The sequence below is a fragment of the Tinamus guttatus genome, unplaced genomic scaffold, assembly GCF_059628265.1.
Source record: "Tinamus guttatus ecotype Peru unplaced genomic scaffold, ASM5962826v1 Tinamus_guttatus_pri_ptg000155l, whole genome shotgun sequence".
In the NCBI taxonomy this organism is placed as follows: Eukaryota; Metazoa; Chordata; class Aves; order Tinamiformes; family Tinamidae; genus Tinamus; species Tinamus guttatus.
Genome location: NW_028288689.1, coordinates 2,744,465 through 2,758,097, shown reverse-complemented (window position 1 = coordinate 2,758,097; position 13,633 = coordinate 2,744,465). Strand labels below are relative to the sequence as shown.

Here is a 13,633-nt window from a genome sequence, read left to right as displayed (position 1 = left end):
AAAGAGAAAACTGCTAAGTCCTCAGTTCAGAAATAGAAGATGTCCAGGGACAGGGAAAGACAGATTCCTCATAACTCAGAAAGAGGGCAAGAATCAGAACAGCAACAGAGCACAAGCAGAACCTGAGAAAGGGCATATACCTAAGTTTGGTGTGTGGAATTGGCTACCAGGATCAGAAATAGCAGTAGATGTAGCCATAAACATATTCCAAAATTATTACTAAGCAGAACTTCACAGAGAACAGAGATTACAGGGTACAACTATTACTGGTTTATTTCTGAAATTCCTGGAGGGGCAAAACCACATCAAGGTCTCAAAGATGCAGACTCAGGTAAGGAGAGTTTCAGAATACATTTAGCAGAGGAATAATGCAGAGTGCAGAAGATGCTGTGGAGAAGTGCGTGAAGTACAGAAAGAGACGCAAAGGTGGAAATGTTTCTTTCAGTTAGATTATGTAAGAGGATTTTTTGCCTTCCTCCCCTTCACTACAGCTTTAGGCTGAGGCTAAATCACTGGATGCAATGAAAGGGCTGCAGAGCCTCCATCAAATATAGAACAAAATGCCCGTGTATTCAGGACACAGCGTCCAGGCCCCCCAGGTTTCCTTGGCCTCTTTCTCAGAGCTCCTGCGGAGCCACCAAGGCCACCGCACCAGCAGGGAGCTTTAAAGGTGACCGGGCTCAAGGCCAAGCACTGAGGTACATCTGCTGCCTCCCGACATTGCCCGCTTGTCCTGTGTTAGTCCCGTCCCAGCCTTTGGGCACTCCACCTCAGAGACGTCAGCACCACGCGCACGTGGTGGCATTTTTAGGAGTCGTGGAGGTCATGAGCCCCGAGGCAAGATCCGTCAGGACACTTTAGAGTCTCAGGACAGCTGAGCATGGGGGGTTTGGCAAAAGGCAGGAGGTTTCAGCCCCCTTTTCCCTGTGGGTAGAGAGGAATCTCTGCTTTGATTTGATACAGAGGACTCTTGAGTAACAAATGTAGAGCACCTGCCAAAACCAAGGTGATTCAGAGAGAACTTTGGTCAGTGGAGGATTTTACCCAAACTGCATCACTGATCTGTAAAAAACAGAAAAGGTTTTTCATGACTAGAATGAATACCAGGTGGGACCATCAGGTGAGGAGGGAGATCTGATAACTTGGAAAGAGAGCAAAATTCCAAAATGAATGGAACATGAGCAGTTAAGCAAGGATTTTGTTCGTTTTCGTTTTACTGCTCAGAGCCTATCTCCCATATAGATAAATTCAGTTTCATTTGCTACCAGTCAAACACTTTTTCTGAGGCACAAATGCAAAATCCTTGGCAGAGGGTTTCTGAGAAGCAATTCCCCGGGAAGCCAGGGAAGCTGGAAGCTTCTAAATGCAGTTTGTTCTCCTGAAACTCCAGGAACTTCGGTGAATATGCCTGACTCTGTTTTGTTTTGTTTTGTTTTTTAAAGTAAAGAGCAGGTACTATGCCAAGCCGGGGAACCGTGTTCCAGGGAAGACACCCAGTAAAATAATTAAGAAGAGAGGACATAACGTGAATACGCTTATTGGCAATGTTGGCATTTTTGCTCACGTCTGTCAGATTTTTAAGGATTTACAGTTCTTCACAGTGCTGATTGCTCAATATTGCAGTCTTGGTGCAGGAAAGATGCTAGTAAACATTTCAGCAGAAGTGAAGGTACTTTCCTGGATGCAAGCCAGAGAACCTTGCATGATTGCACCCGTTTAGCTGCCTCCCAACCACCATGTTCTCCCAAGCTGTCACTGGCAGACGGGAGGTCTCCTATAGGGAAATACATTCTTCACATGCTATGTGGAAGTCTTGTAGGCAAACTCAAATGACAAGTCCCGTTTAAGTCCTGTTTAGGATAGGTACTATTTGTGGTTGGACATAATTTGGTTTTAAGTTTCCATTTTTTTCATTAAATCTTTTCATTGCTGTTTTATTGGGGAACTTATAACATTGTGTATGTAGGTAACAAAATTACAGGTAATAGATGTTTCTCATTCTCTAATCTGAATACCTATTATAATAAATTAAATCACCTCTGCTGATTATCTAATATAGAGAAAATGAGAGAGATTGCTTTTGGGACTCTAACAGAATAATTGATTTTACAGATATAGTATGTTTCCTCTTTCTTTTTCCATTAACGAATGATATAATTAAAAGCTGCAAATAATTTTCTCTTGTAATACTCTATAAAAATCTTCACACATTTAGAACTTTTACGAAGTTACCATGTGAGCTAAAATTCTTGGTCTCTGGCCAAAGACAAATTTTATTGCAAAGCTTAAAATAAAATCCAGTCTCTGAAATCTTTAAGGTTAAAATTATTCCCCTTTCAAATCAAATCTATATATGGTTTGTTTTTACACAGCTAATCCTTAGATGAATGAATAGTAAATTCTGGAACTCACTACAGAAATGATCCTTATTGAGGAGTCTACCCAGAGTCAAGTGTTAAAAATGGTTGGATATTAATAGCCGTGAATAATTTGGAATGGTTAATGCTCTTACTGAGAAATGAACTCTCTCTAGAGGCAGTGGTGGCATGTTGTGAGAGGAAAGAAACCTTGTCCTCACCTGGGGAAAATACAGGTGCTGGACTGCTCAAAGTTGTTTGATATCAATAGGGCAAAGTTATGGCTCATTATCAAGACAACCAGGGGATAAAGAACAATATTTTTATCTTGCCCATGAGTGCCTCTTAAATATGGCTTGGAGCCTGATTAGTTACGCTGGACTTGGAAGTTAAGAATTTTGCTTTAAAGATTTGTGGTGGTTTAATCTCATGTGTTACATTAGAGATTTATTAAGGTTTAAAGTCATTTTAAGCACATACTTTAAGTCTTTAAAGCAGCTTAGTGAGGTTTTTGAGCCTAGCTTTTAGAAACCAGAAATAAAAAGTAAGAAAATATTATGAATGTAACATAGATTGTCTTTGCCCCCAAAAGCTTACAAATATCCATAGGTGTTTGTTCACTACAGTGCAGCCTTTGACACTATTTTGGTAAAATTAAAAAAAAAGCAGTATTTTTATTTCACTCAAGGATCTTCAAAGCATTTTACCACTGGCCACCTTCCCTTCCAAACCCACTCTTCTTCCAAGAAAATAGTGATGCTTCTATGACTTTTACAAAACCAAACTGTAATGCACAAACAGATTAGGGTTCACAGGCCCCACTGGCTGTAGGAGCAAAATGCTTTATTTCATTTTTTTGCATGAGAGGGGGGAATTTACAAGTTCAGTTACTAAGTGTAGTTACTGCGTTCAGTTACACAGTTTACAAGTTCAGTTATTAAGACAGTTCTTGATCCATGTAATTTCCGTTACATGGATCTCAATCCTCATCTCTTCCAAACCCTCTTAGGGCATCACCGCTCCTTTCACCAATGCTACTTGGAGCAGGGAGTTACTTTGGGAACTTCTCTTTCCTACTACTGCATAACCAAGAACCACTATCAATTTTCTCACTTCTCAATCTCCCTTCCCTCTAACTTCCAAAACATATACACAGCATAACCTCATTCCATACAAAAGGCTGCCCTGCATTTCTCATCTTTTCCTGTTATTTTGTTCACATAGCTTGTCTTCCTGAATCTCTGTGCTGCTTTCCTCTTTGAAGTAATAGCAGGCTGCTTGTCACTGTGTTCAAAACACTGTGTAATTCTAATTCTATAAATCACGTCTGTATCTCCTTCTCTTCTGCCTTCTGCTCATGATGTCTGTAAAATCCTTATTCAACACATTAAGTCCCTCTAAGAGGGACTCATCTATATGTTAGTGATGCATCTCTAGAGAGTCAAGCTGACTGCAACTTGAATTGTATATTGATTATTTAGTGGCATTCTTCATTCACTGGCATCCGTGTGCTTGTTTGCCCTTAGATTGGTATCTCTTTGGAGCCATGACTTCTTAATTGTTTCTAAAATAGTAGTCATTGCTGCAAATACACGTGAGCTAGTGACTTGAATATAGGACTGTATTATTGACTTTGGGGATCAGGTGATTTGTTTTCAGCACAGAGAGGCAGCCTGAGTGCCTCCATTTAGGTAAAATGGCCCTTTGGCCTGCAAGCGTTGAAAGCAGAGATGTAGTTCAGGATATAAAAAAAAAAATAGTGATTATGCAGCCCTCTTAATGAACTGGTCTCCCTTACCTGCACCAGTGTTTGATGTACACATAGTTGAAGCCTATTTAGTATTAATCAACAGTGTGAAGGTTTTTGTGTCTTCATTAGTTTATGGAGAGAAAAAGCAGAGTAAATTCTCTACCCATTCTATGGGCTCTGCAAAAAGTGGCCAAGAAATGCCTGGTCTCTTTATCTGACTGTTTTGGGGTTAACTGAGCCGTGGTTTGGTGCCACAGTTCCTCTCTCAAGTATGCATGGGCCACAGGGTCCCAAAAGTGCAGTAATACTAAATAATATATCAAATAACATATTGATTAGCTTAATAAGGCTTTCTAAATTGCCTCGTTAATATTAATTGTTATTCATCTTGTTCTCATTCTTTCTCTTTTTCTCTTTTTATTTGTAAAAGACTCTAAGGAACATTTTTTCTGCAGGATAAGTTAAGCGGAAGTGCAGTTTAGTAGATAATCCTCAATCTGTCACAGCAGGCAGACTTCTGTTTATATCTGAAGATATCTTACTAGAGATTAACAGAAGCTTTGTATGACCAGAACATGCTATTTATGATGCACAATATAACATTGAATCAGTATTGAAGGAAAACATTCATTTTCTGGTATCACCCACTGATTTCCAGGGAATTCTGTCAGAGGGTTATTTTGGGTAGACGTGAGATTGAGCCTCTCTAAAATGCTTTTCTCATCATCACTCGATAGAACCAGAGGTAAATGGCTCAGAAACCAGCTAGCCTTTCATCTCAAGGGTTCACATTGAAGTCCAAGATGACATTCAGTAAAAAATACAATTTCATACATGATTACCTGCATCATTTGGAAAGGGCTAATGCAAGCATAAAAATAGATATCATCTTCTCATTCTGTTTTGTTCAAAACTCTCATTATTCTCCATTTTTTAAAAATACTTTTCGTGCCCCATATTGACATTTGTTTATGGCAATCCATATACATTGGCTTGGGTTTTGTTAAAGTGTGATCCCTTTAATATTTCACTGGCTGTCTGCAAACAGATGAAAATCTTTTGGAAGAAACACTAAGCTTCATGTATAATGTTGAGATTTCGCAGTTAGGCCTACACATTGGCTTGTGCATTAATAATTATGTGTGAAAATGTCCTTCAAGAAAATCTGAAAAAAATATAACTGATTTTGTAGATAAGAAAATTTGACTTGCATATTACTGTATGCCTCATATGTTGCACTGAGATTCGTGTATAAGTGAAGTTCTATTACCTGCCATCACTTTGCAGGCATAAGAGCATATTGTAATGATGATATCCTGCCTTTGACAAATGCCCCTAGCACAACCTAGCTAAGAGCAAAAGATGGGGTCAAGCACATAGCAATATTTCCCTGGGAAAACCTCTTGGCTCCCAGAAACCTGCAGATGGAGATTTCCTGTAATGAAGTGTTACTATGGAGTTTAATGCTTGTTTTTTTTTTTTCCTCCCTTCTTTTGGAATCTATATAATAAGTCTTTGGTCTCTGCATAGAAACTGCATAGAAAGAATACTGTTTTTTGTAAGTTTTCAGCTCAGCCAATGGTGCTTTCAGTGGTGCTCTATGTCCTTTATATAAGGGAGAACAAATATTGCTTTTAGACTCAACTTTTTCTGTTTCATTTGGGACATCATGTACTAAAACATTATGCAACTGAGATAACCATTTGTATGGTATGGTTCACACAACTGGCTTCCAGCAGCACCAAACTATCCTCTTGATTTCTGTGTAACAGAACTCACATTAAAATACTACCCAGTTATATAAATAAGAGGGTATCACTGTGTATGAGAATGTGTACCCAATATTCGGTCCGATGAGACTGCTATCTCAGATTTTAAGCTCAACTGCACCAGAATTGTAGCAGATAGAATTCTCACTGTTCCCTCAGTTGCTTTCTTAACCTACCACTTTCACCCCTCCTTTACCTCAGTTTATCTCTGCCTGTTGGCAGATGCTGGGGCTTGTGAAAATATGTATCCCGTCTCCCTCAGTCTACTCCTTTTCCATATGGATGACAAAAACTATTATAGTTTTCGTATAAATTCACTCTTATTTTGAAGGAGATGGTTACACTTTCTGATAAATAAGAATTTCTAACACTTTGTTTAAAAGCAGATCATGTTATTTTCTAGTTTCCAAAGATAAAATTAAATGATGTTTCCATCTTTTAACATAGAGCAAAGAAAAAAAATATTTTTAACTGGATTTTGAAAACAAGCAGGTTGCTTATGCACATCATGCATTGAAAACTGGATTTTCGTAAGAACTGTTTTCAGAGAACAGTAAAACTCCTACTGATTGCACTGGAACACATCTGACACAGGAATGCATTTAAGTAAAATGCATGTAAAGATAGTATGGCTCCATAGGTGTATACATCAGGTGAACTGAGGCTCTCACAATATACTTTTATTAGTATCATTATGGTTTGGGCCATAATCTAGTATGAAATAGAAACAAGCAGTGAACATTAGGTTTTGAGTCATCAAAATGAATCTTGAATCTAAAACCTAAAATCAGCATGTTTAGAATGGCCAGTTTATGCTTTTTCATTCTCATATCACTTTTACCCTCCAGCTAAGATAACTCTTCATTCTGTTTATTCTACTGGACGATATTTTCATCAGTGCAGTCATTTTCAATAATTTCGTTAGTGCTCAATGAGTCTGCATTTAGTCTCATTCTGTGAAATAGGCTTTTCCTTCCCTAATAATTCTTATAGTTACCTGACTATGCTTTTTGCGCTTGTTTTCTGGAACTTGTGGGTCTTTCTTGGTTCTTCCTGCAGGAATTTAGTGTTTTTAGTTAACAGGCAGTGCATGTAACTTGTTCAAGGAAAACAGCCTCCACCTTTGATCCCTGAAGCACACCTCTAATTCTGGTGAAGTTACTTGGATATCTATTTCTGTCATCAGTTGTTACATCTTGTCTAAAAGGAGATAAACAAACACATATTTTTTATTGCCGCAAACTTGCCCTGGTTCTTCTTCAGGTCTTCAATTCACAGAACACAAGTTCTTTAATGAGAAACTCCTTTATATCAAGAGGGCCAGCACAAGACCTGTGTGCCCTTCAGATCAATTTGTATTACTGTCTGTGAGCTTAACTACCTGATACGTATTGTGCTAATCTTGTTTTACAGAATAAATTTCACCCTGATAGAGGAAAAAAAAAAAAAAGTGTTTTATAGGTTTTTTAAAGCAGCAAGAATGTAGGCTGAAAGCTTTTTGCAAAGAGTAAAGGCATTATGCAGTGTAAGAAACACTTTCTGAGGATTCTTATTGAGTTATAATCTAACTTTGGGTTATTTCCCAGTTCTTACGTAGGAACACACTATAAAACATAGGAACTACATAGGAACACCTATAAGAAATGATATTGGGTAGGTCCTGGCTGTTCTGTCAACAGCAGACTGACTTCAGTGGGCCAAGCAGGGGATAAAGTTAGGCCCATCATTTGAGGAGATTCCTATGACCCCTGAGATTTTCTACTATAGAGTAGGGCATTGATTTCTCAGCAGACTTTACTGGGAAAATGGACGGTCAAATCTGTGTTTAAGGCAGTCTATGGTACAACGAATGTCCATGAAACATGTACAGCACGAACATTTTAAAAAGCTTCAGTTCCAAAAGCCCTACGTTAACCATTTATTCGATAGGTATATTTTCTAAGCCAAATTTCGTATGGAGGCAGCCGTTGGGTAGCTTTGTGTTCTGCTGTTTTCACAGGGTTTCTCTCTTCCTCTGTGCATGACTGTGTGTGGCTGCAGGAGAGGCATTGGCAAGGCCGGAGTGAAGCAGAGAGTCAGGGTAGACTCTAGTCATTCTCTTGATTTCTTGTGAAAATAATCAGATGATTAAACAAACTAGTACCCCGATACAATCTTTGTATCTAGGAACATATGAAGTTTTACTGTTTGAGTGTCTGAATATAATGAAGGAAAAGCCACAGGGTACTGAGCAAGCCTCAGCTAGGCCGGTACATGTCCATGATGCAGGGGGCCTACCTTCAGTTCTTTGTTTGAGGAAAAGGTGATCATTGCTGAAGTATGGAGGATTTACAGTGTAATTGCTAATTTCTAAGTGACTGTTGTAGAGTATCTTGACATACCTCACTGAGCAAATGGAGCATAAAGAGGAAGAGAAGGCAACTAAAACCCAGTCAACAAGATTTTTCTCTTTAAGCTTAACACTCAAAAGCATGGTTCTTAAGGCTGTGAAATATGAATCATATGGAAAATATTAGTTTAAAAGAATAATTTCTGATGGTATTTTTTCCATAGTTAGGTATAAAATCATATCTTAGACTTTTCACTTTTATTAAGTTTTAATCTTGTAAGGAGTACTCAGATTTTCAGGGTCAACCTCTTTCTGAACATCACTTAGCATATTCACTAGAGTGAATTTTCTAACATCACTATTACCAGAGTAATAGTGATCACAATTCACTGCAGTGATTTCCTAACATCACTTGGCGTATTCATTGGAGTGGTTTGCAACATATGAATTTTGGTGTGCATGTTATGGCTAAGTGGTATAGTCATTAAATCAAATGCTAATAAAAAGGCTTATCTCACATTTCCAAACATACGTACTTTCTAGCAGGGAATCAGTGTCTATAATCTTTTATGCTCATGTTATTAATAACAAGGTAGTGAGATTTTTTATTAATTGTTTGAATTGTTGTTGGTTTAGATCATTGCATTTGGTAGCCTTTCTACCACAGTGAGATTTGCTTCAAGTTCCTTCTTGGAATGAGCTGGTACCCCAGCATGAAACCTGGTATTTGATATCAGTCAGCAGTGCAGCATGACAAGGAAAATCTCAAAGGCAGCCTTGCCTTCCTGCCACTCCTGAAATGCTCATGCAGGGGGACTATCCAGACAGCTCTCAGCTCTGTTGAAACAAACTCTGAGTATCTGAGCTGGTTAACACTAAGCATTCTGTTTCATAGTAACAGAGTATAACAATTGTTGGAGAGTGCATGGATTGACATCATGTGTCTTGAGGTTTTGTTTACATAGATCTATTCCTTGTTGTTTGAAAAAGCTTCTGCTCAGAAACACCTTATTCCAGCAGTGCTCCAGGTGGCTTCTCTAGGACCTCTGACTTCATATAAGTGCTGTACAGTGTGTGAGGGTATCAGAAGCTATTGTACAAGTAATTGCAGCTGCAGAATTAACAGCAAACCAGTGCTAGCAACCTTTACATTAATTCTAAATGACTCTTCAGTTCAGGGATATTCATGCCCCTTTTAATTATTATTATTACATCTCTTACCATACAGTGCAAAAACCTAGTTCACACTGCCAATGCTCTACAGGAGCAAAATGATTTTATTTACTCACACACTGATTAACTCTGCTAGTAAAAATAGACATATTTGCATAAGTACAAGAGTATTGGTATTAATACAAATTTTATGAGTTAGGATTTGTGCTTTTTTAAGCTAAGTCTTGCCAGTTTTCCATTTTAGATATCCAGCTGCAGCATAGAAATATTTCCACGTGACTATTTGACTACAAGTAACTAATCAAAAGTAGTCACAAGCCAGCATTTCATGGGCAGACATTACTTTGTTCATGTGATTTTTGATGACAGTTTGTTAGGTCTAAGGACTATGCAAAAGTATCAAATAAAATCTACATGTAAACAATGCTTAGATTATAGCTTTAAGACAGAAACTTTGCTGATCAAAGAGCTCTGTTAATGTAAAATATGTTAATTTTCAGTTATAAGTTCAATAAGTTTATTTACTCCCAATTAAACCCTATATCGATGAATGCATTGTTGTTGCAGTGCTGCTCCAAAGGCAGAGTGGAGTGAGAGGTTGACAGGGGAGCTTCAGGCAGGACATTTGCAGAGCAGTAGAGAAGTATATTAGACAAAAACATTTTGTAATGCTCACAGTTTTGAGGGTGATCTGTCCATGTGATTCAGTTATTTTAAAAGTAAAATATTGCAATGATGCAATATGGACAACATATTCCAAATTGGGGGAAATCATGGTTTGCTGAAGTCAGTGCTAGAATTTGAACTGCTTTCAGTGAGGCTGGAATGACACCCTAACTTTCCTTTTCTTTCTCTAGTAAAAGGTTAGTGAAGTGCAACAACTGACTTGTGCAGGAAATAACTTGTTTGTTTCAATATTGAAAAAAAAATCTGCACAGTATTAGTAATTCATTGTTATCGATTTAATTACTTGGCCAAATTTTGTAACTACTTAAACTTTTGTGAATGCTCTGATTGTTGTCAGTGTATTTATTCACGTGCAGAGCACGCAGTATGCATGTTAGGGTTTGGTCTTGTTGGCCTGTAAGGAATTTGAAAGTCCTAAACAAGTGATACATGAGGAAAGGATGTTCCCCTCCCTCTGAAGTGTTAATAAGTTTTTAACAAAGATGAGCTTTCATCCTGCTTATAAATAAACAGCAGCTACAAGCAACTTTTGTATGTCTTAGTCCATAAGTTTCCCAAACTAGTTTAAGGCTGGTTCCACAGCAGGAGAAAGTTGTCTTGGTTATTAGAATTAAAATCCTGTTTTTATGTTGAGGAACTGGAATATTTTCATTTAGCACTAAGTTTTTTCCTCTTTAATATGGTCTATTTAATATATCTTCTCCATATAGTACTTTAAAATATGAGGTCAGGAAGGTGTCAGAGGGAATCATCTTGCCTATCAGATGGTTATGAACAGAAACCACAATCTTTGCTGAGATAAAACATCAATTTCCATTACAAAGAGTTTTCTTTCAAAGCTCGTGAAAAAATTTTGGGAATTTCCTTCCTGGCTATGTTAATCCACAAGATGACAGAAAAGAAAAACATGGGTTAAAATAACTATTTGAGATTATTATGGAGGAAGTCTTATGGTTAGATAATCTGAGATCTGAGCGTGTTTGTGTAAACAACACACTTTGCAAGGGGAGAGGAAAGGAGAGAGGCACACACAGAATGGTATAAACCGAGGTGCCCTGTCCTCAGCTGGAGACTTCCACATTATTCAGGTCATTTGCTTGAAATCCTATAAAAGTTCATTTTCTGTTGGTCTATTTGTAGTGTTTGTAAATAATTCTTACAAAATTAGAGAAACCTTGCAGCTGCCTTTCTCCAAATACCAAGTGTCCCTCCTTGCAGGTTCTCCAAGTTTTATCTCACTCTCTACTCCTTTTTCAACCATTTTGCATGTCCTTCCACATGAATTCTTCACACAAGCTTTTGTCAGTGTGTGTGTGTGTGTGTGTGTGTGAAGAAATGAGCAACTTTTTTCCCTGGCCAATAGTTTTGGCCTTCTAATTTGCTTAGAAATAAGATCCTGCCTGCACAACTACCTGCACAACTACATCGTGTGATTTTTCTTAAGCAGACCAACTAAAAAGCAAACCAACAGAGAGCAGTTTTTGGTATGGTGGTTCCCTGGGGGCAAGGAGGGAGAAGGAAAGGTAAGGGAGCCTGTCTGGAGAGACCATTAAGAGCAGAAGAGGGAGTGGGTACTAACTTTAATGTATCACTGGAGCGGGACTTGCGCATCTGGGAGGAAGAGGCTGTGCCACTTTCAAGGCCAGGTACTTTGCACTGCAGAATTACCTTCCTACCTAACCTGTTCAATGCACAGTCCAGGAATTGCTGCCGGAACGGCTGGTTCCACGCAGCGCTGCAGCAGCAGCGCTCCCCCAGCACACACTGTCTGCCCAGCTGCACATAAAGTCCTTCTTCCTCTGCTGTTAAGGGCTTTACCCGTTTGCACGTATGCGTACAGAACACATCGCAGGCATGCACAGGGCTTCATCCACCAGAATGTGTGCGTAAACGCCACAAATACTCTCCAATATGCCCGGCTCCACGACAAGCAATCGCTCCCTGTCTGCCCTGCCTTGTTCCATCGGGGTTGGAAGCGTTTTGCGCGTGGGGAAATGCCGGCGGCGCTGAGCTGCCGTCTCGGGAGGGACCTGGATCCCTGTCCTTGGTCCTAAATCCCGGCCGGCTCGGAGGTGGCGGGCGCGCAGCCGGGCACAGCCATGATGCCGCGGCGGAGCCCCGGAGCGCCGGGCACCAGGGCCAGCAGTAACGCGGCGGGAATCCTTCCTAAACATGGCTCCAAACTGCACGGAGCGCCCGGCGCATCCCTGCAGCCGCCAGCCCTCCCTGCCCGCCTCGCAGCAACGGCCGCGTACGAGGAACGCAGCCCGGGAAGAGCTGCTGGGAGCGGGGCCGCGCAATGCCGCGCTCCCAACCTTCGGCATCCTCGCTCCGCGCTGCGAATTTGCAACCGGCATCTTCACCCCCCAGCCCTCCCTCGCCCCCCCCAGCAAACAGAATCAGAAAGCACATCTTACCGCTGGATGAGGGAGAGCAGCACAAGTGCCCGCACCATCATTTTGAGAGAAAATGCAGGATTCAAGAGTGCAGGGCTGCCCAGGCTTGTTGGATTTGGAGGGATCATCTCTGTTTTTTCCCCCCCTCTTTTTTTTTTCCCCTTTCCTCTTGGTTGCAGATGGATCCGTCCCCTTCTTAAATTTTTTTTTTTTTTTTGGTAGTGGTTCTCCCCCCCTCCCTAGCAGGTCCCGTCAGTAGGATGATACATTGCGCCCAGCTGCGGGAATTAATATGCGGGGGGGGCAGAAATTAGATCCGCACAAGCCCTTTGCAGATATAATCAAAAAATGTCAGCTCAGGCAGCAGGCAGCAGCTTCCAGATCGAGAGGAATAATGTAGCAGGGAGGGAAAAAAAAAAAAAAAAACACATCCACACACTCGCGGAATAAAAGCGGCTAAGGGAAGGAGAAGCACAAACATGCACACGTTTACAGGATCACTCCTACACATGCAACAAAATCCGATGCACCGGGAGAACGAGTAAATGAGAGGAAAAAGAAAAGAAAGAATAAAGCAATGGAGCGTCTGCCTGAATGCAGATTAACTCTGAGGTCAAAGTGGAAATGATGCACTGTGCTGCAGCACAGATTAACACATGCGTGGTGTCAGCCGGGGTGCTTTTTAACCTTTGGTTACACATATGCAGGCAGCCTGGATTTTCGTTTTGGGAGCGAGGAGGAATTGGCAGGCATAAAAAGGGAGGTTGGAAGGAAAAGCTTGCCCTGTGCTGCTGAGCATATTCATTTTTCTAAACCGTGTGGAAACCGTGATTGCAGAGGGGAAGGAAAAAAAGGATGGATCAGGGGAGTGGAAAAGGGAGGGATGCTTGTTGCTAAGTAACTCAGGAAATGGGGAAAGCAGCATTGGTGGAGTCAGTATGAATGAGGTGATTCAGTGTGCGATAGGATTAGGGAGAATGTACAAGATTTCATCTCCCCTCCCCCTAATAAAAATCAGGGTATACAAATGTAGGAAATGCCTCCTGCAGAGAAAGGAAACAATAGGTGGCTACAAAAGCAGGAATTTTGGAACCAGCTTCCCAAATTCCATTGTCCAAACGTGCAATTTCAGCTGCTGTCAGGGAACCTGAGGCTTCTGCGAGGAAGCGTGC

The 13,633-nt window shown here is 40.3% G+C and overlaps 1 protein-coding gene across 2 annotated transcripts in view; it reads right to left on the bottom strand.

Annotated features, from left to right (window-relative positions):
* GABRG2 (gamma-aminobutyric acid type A receptor subunit gamma2) overlaps positions 1-12,922 on the bottom strand; it is a 62,881-nt gene extending 49,959 nt beyond the window's left edge. The window contains exon 1 of one of the 2 annotated variants that reach the window (XM_010213856.2): positions 12,483-12,922. In XM_010213856.2, the coding sequence (XP_010212158.1) occupies positions 12,483-12,589 (107 nt within the window). In that variant the 5' untranslated portion in view covers positions 12,590-12,922. The remainder of the gene's footprint in view (positions 1-12,482) is intronic. The other variant, XM_010213849.2, reaches the window with a different exon arrangement.
* Between the last annotated feature and the right edge of the window lie 711 nt (positions 12,923-13,633).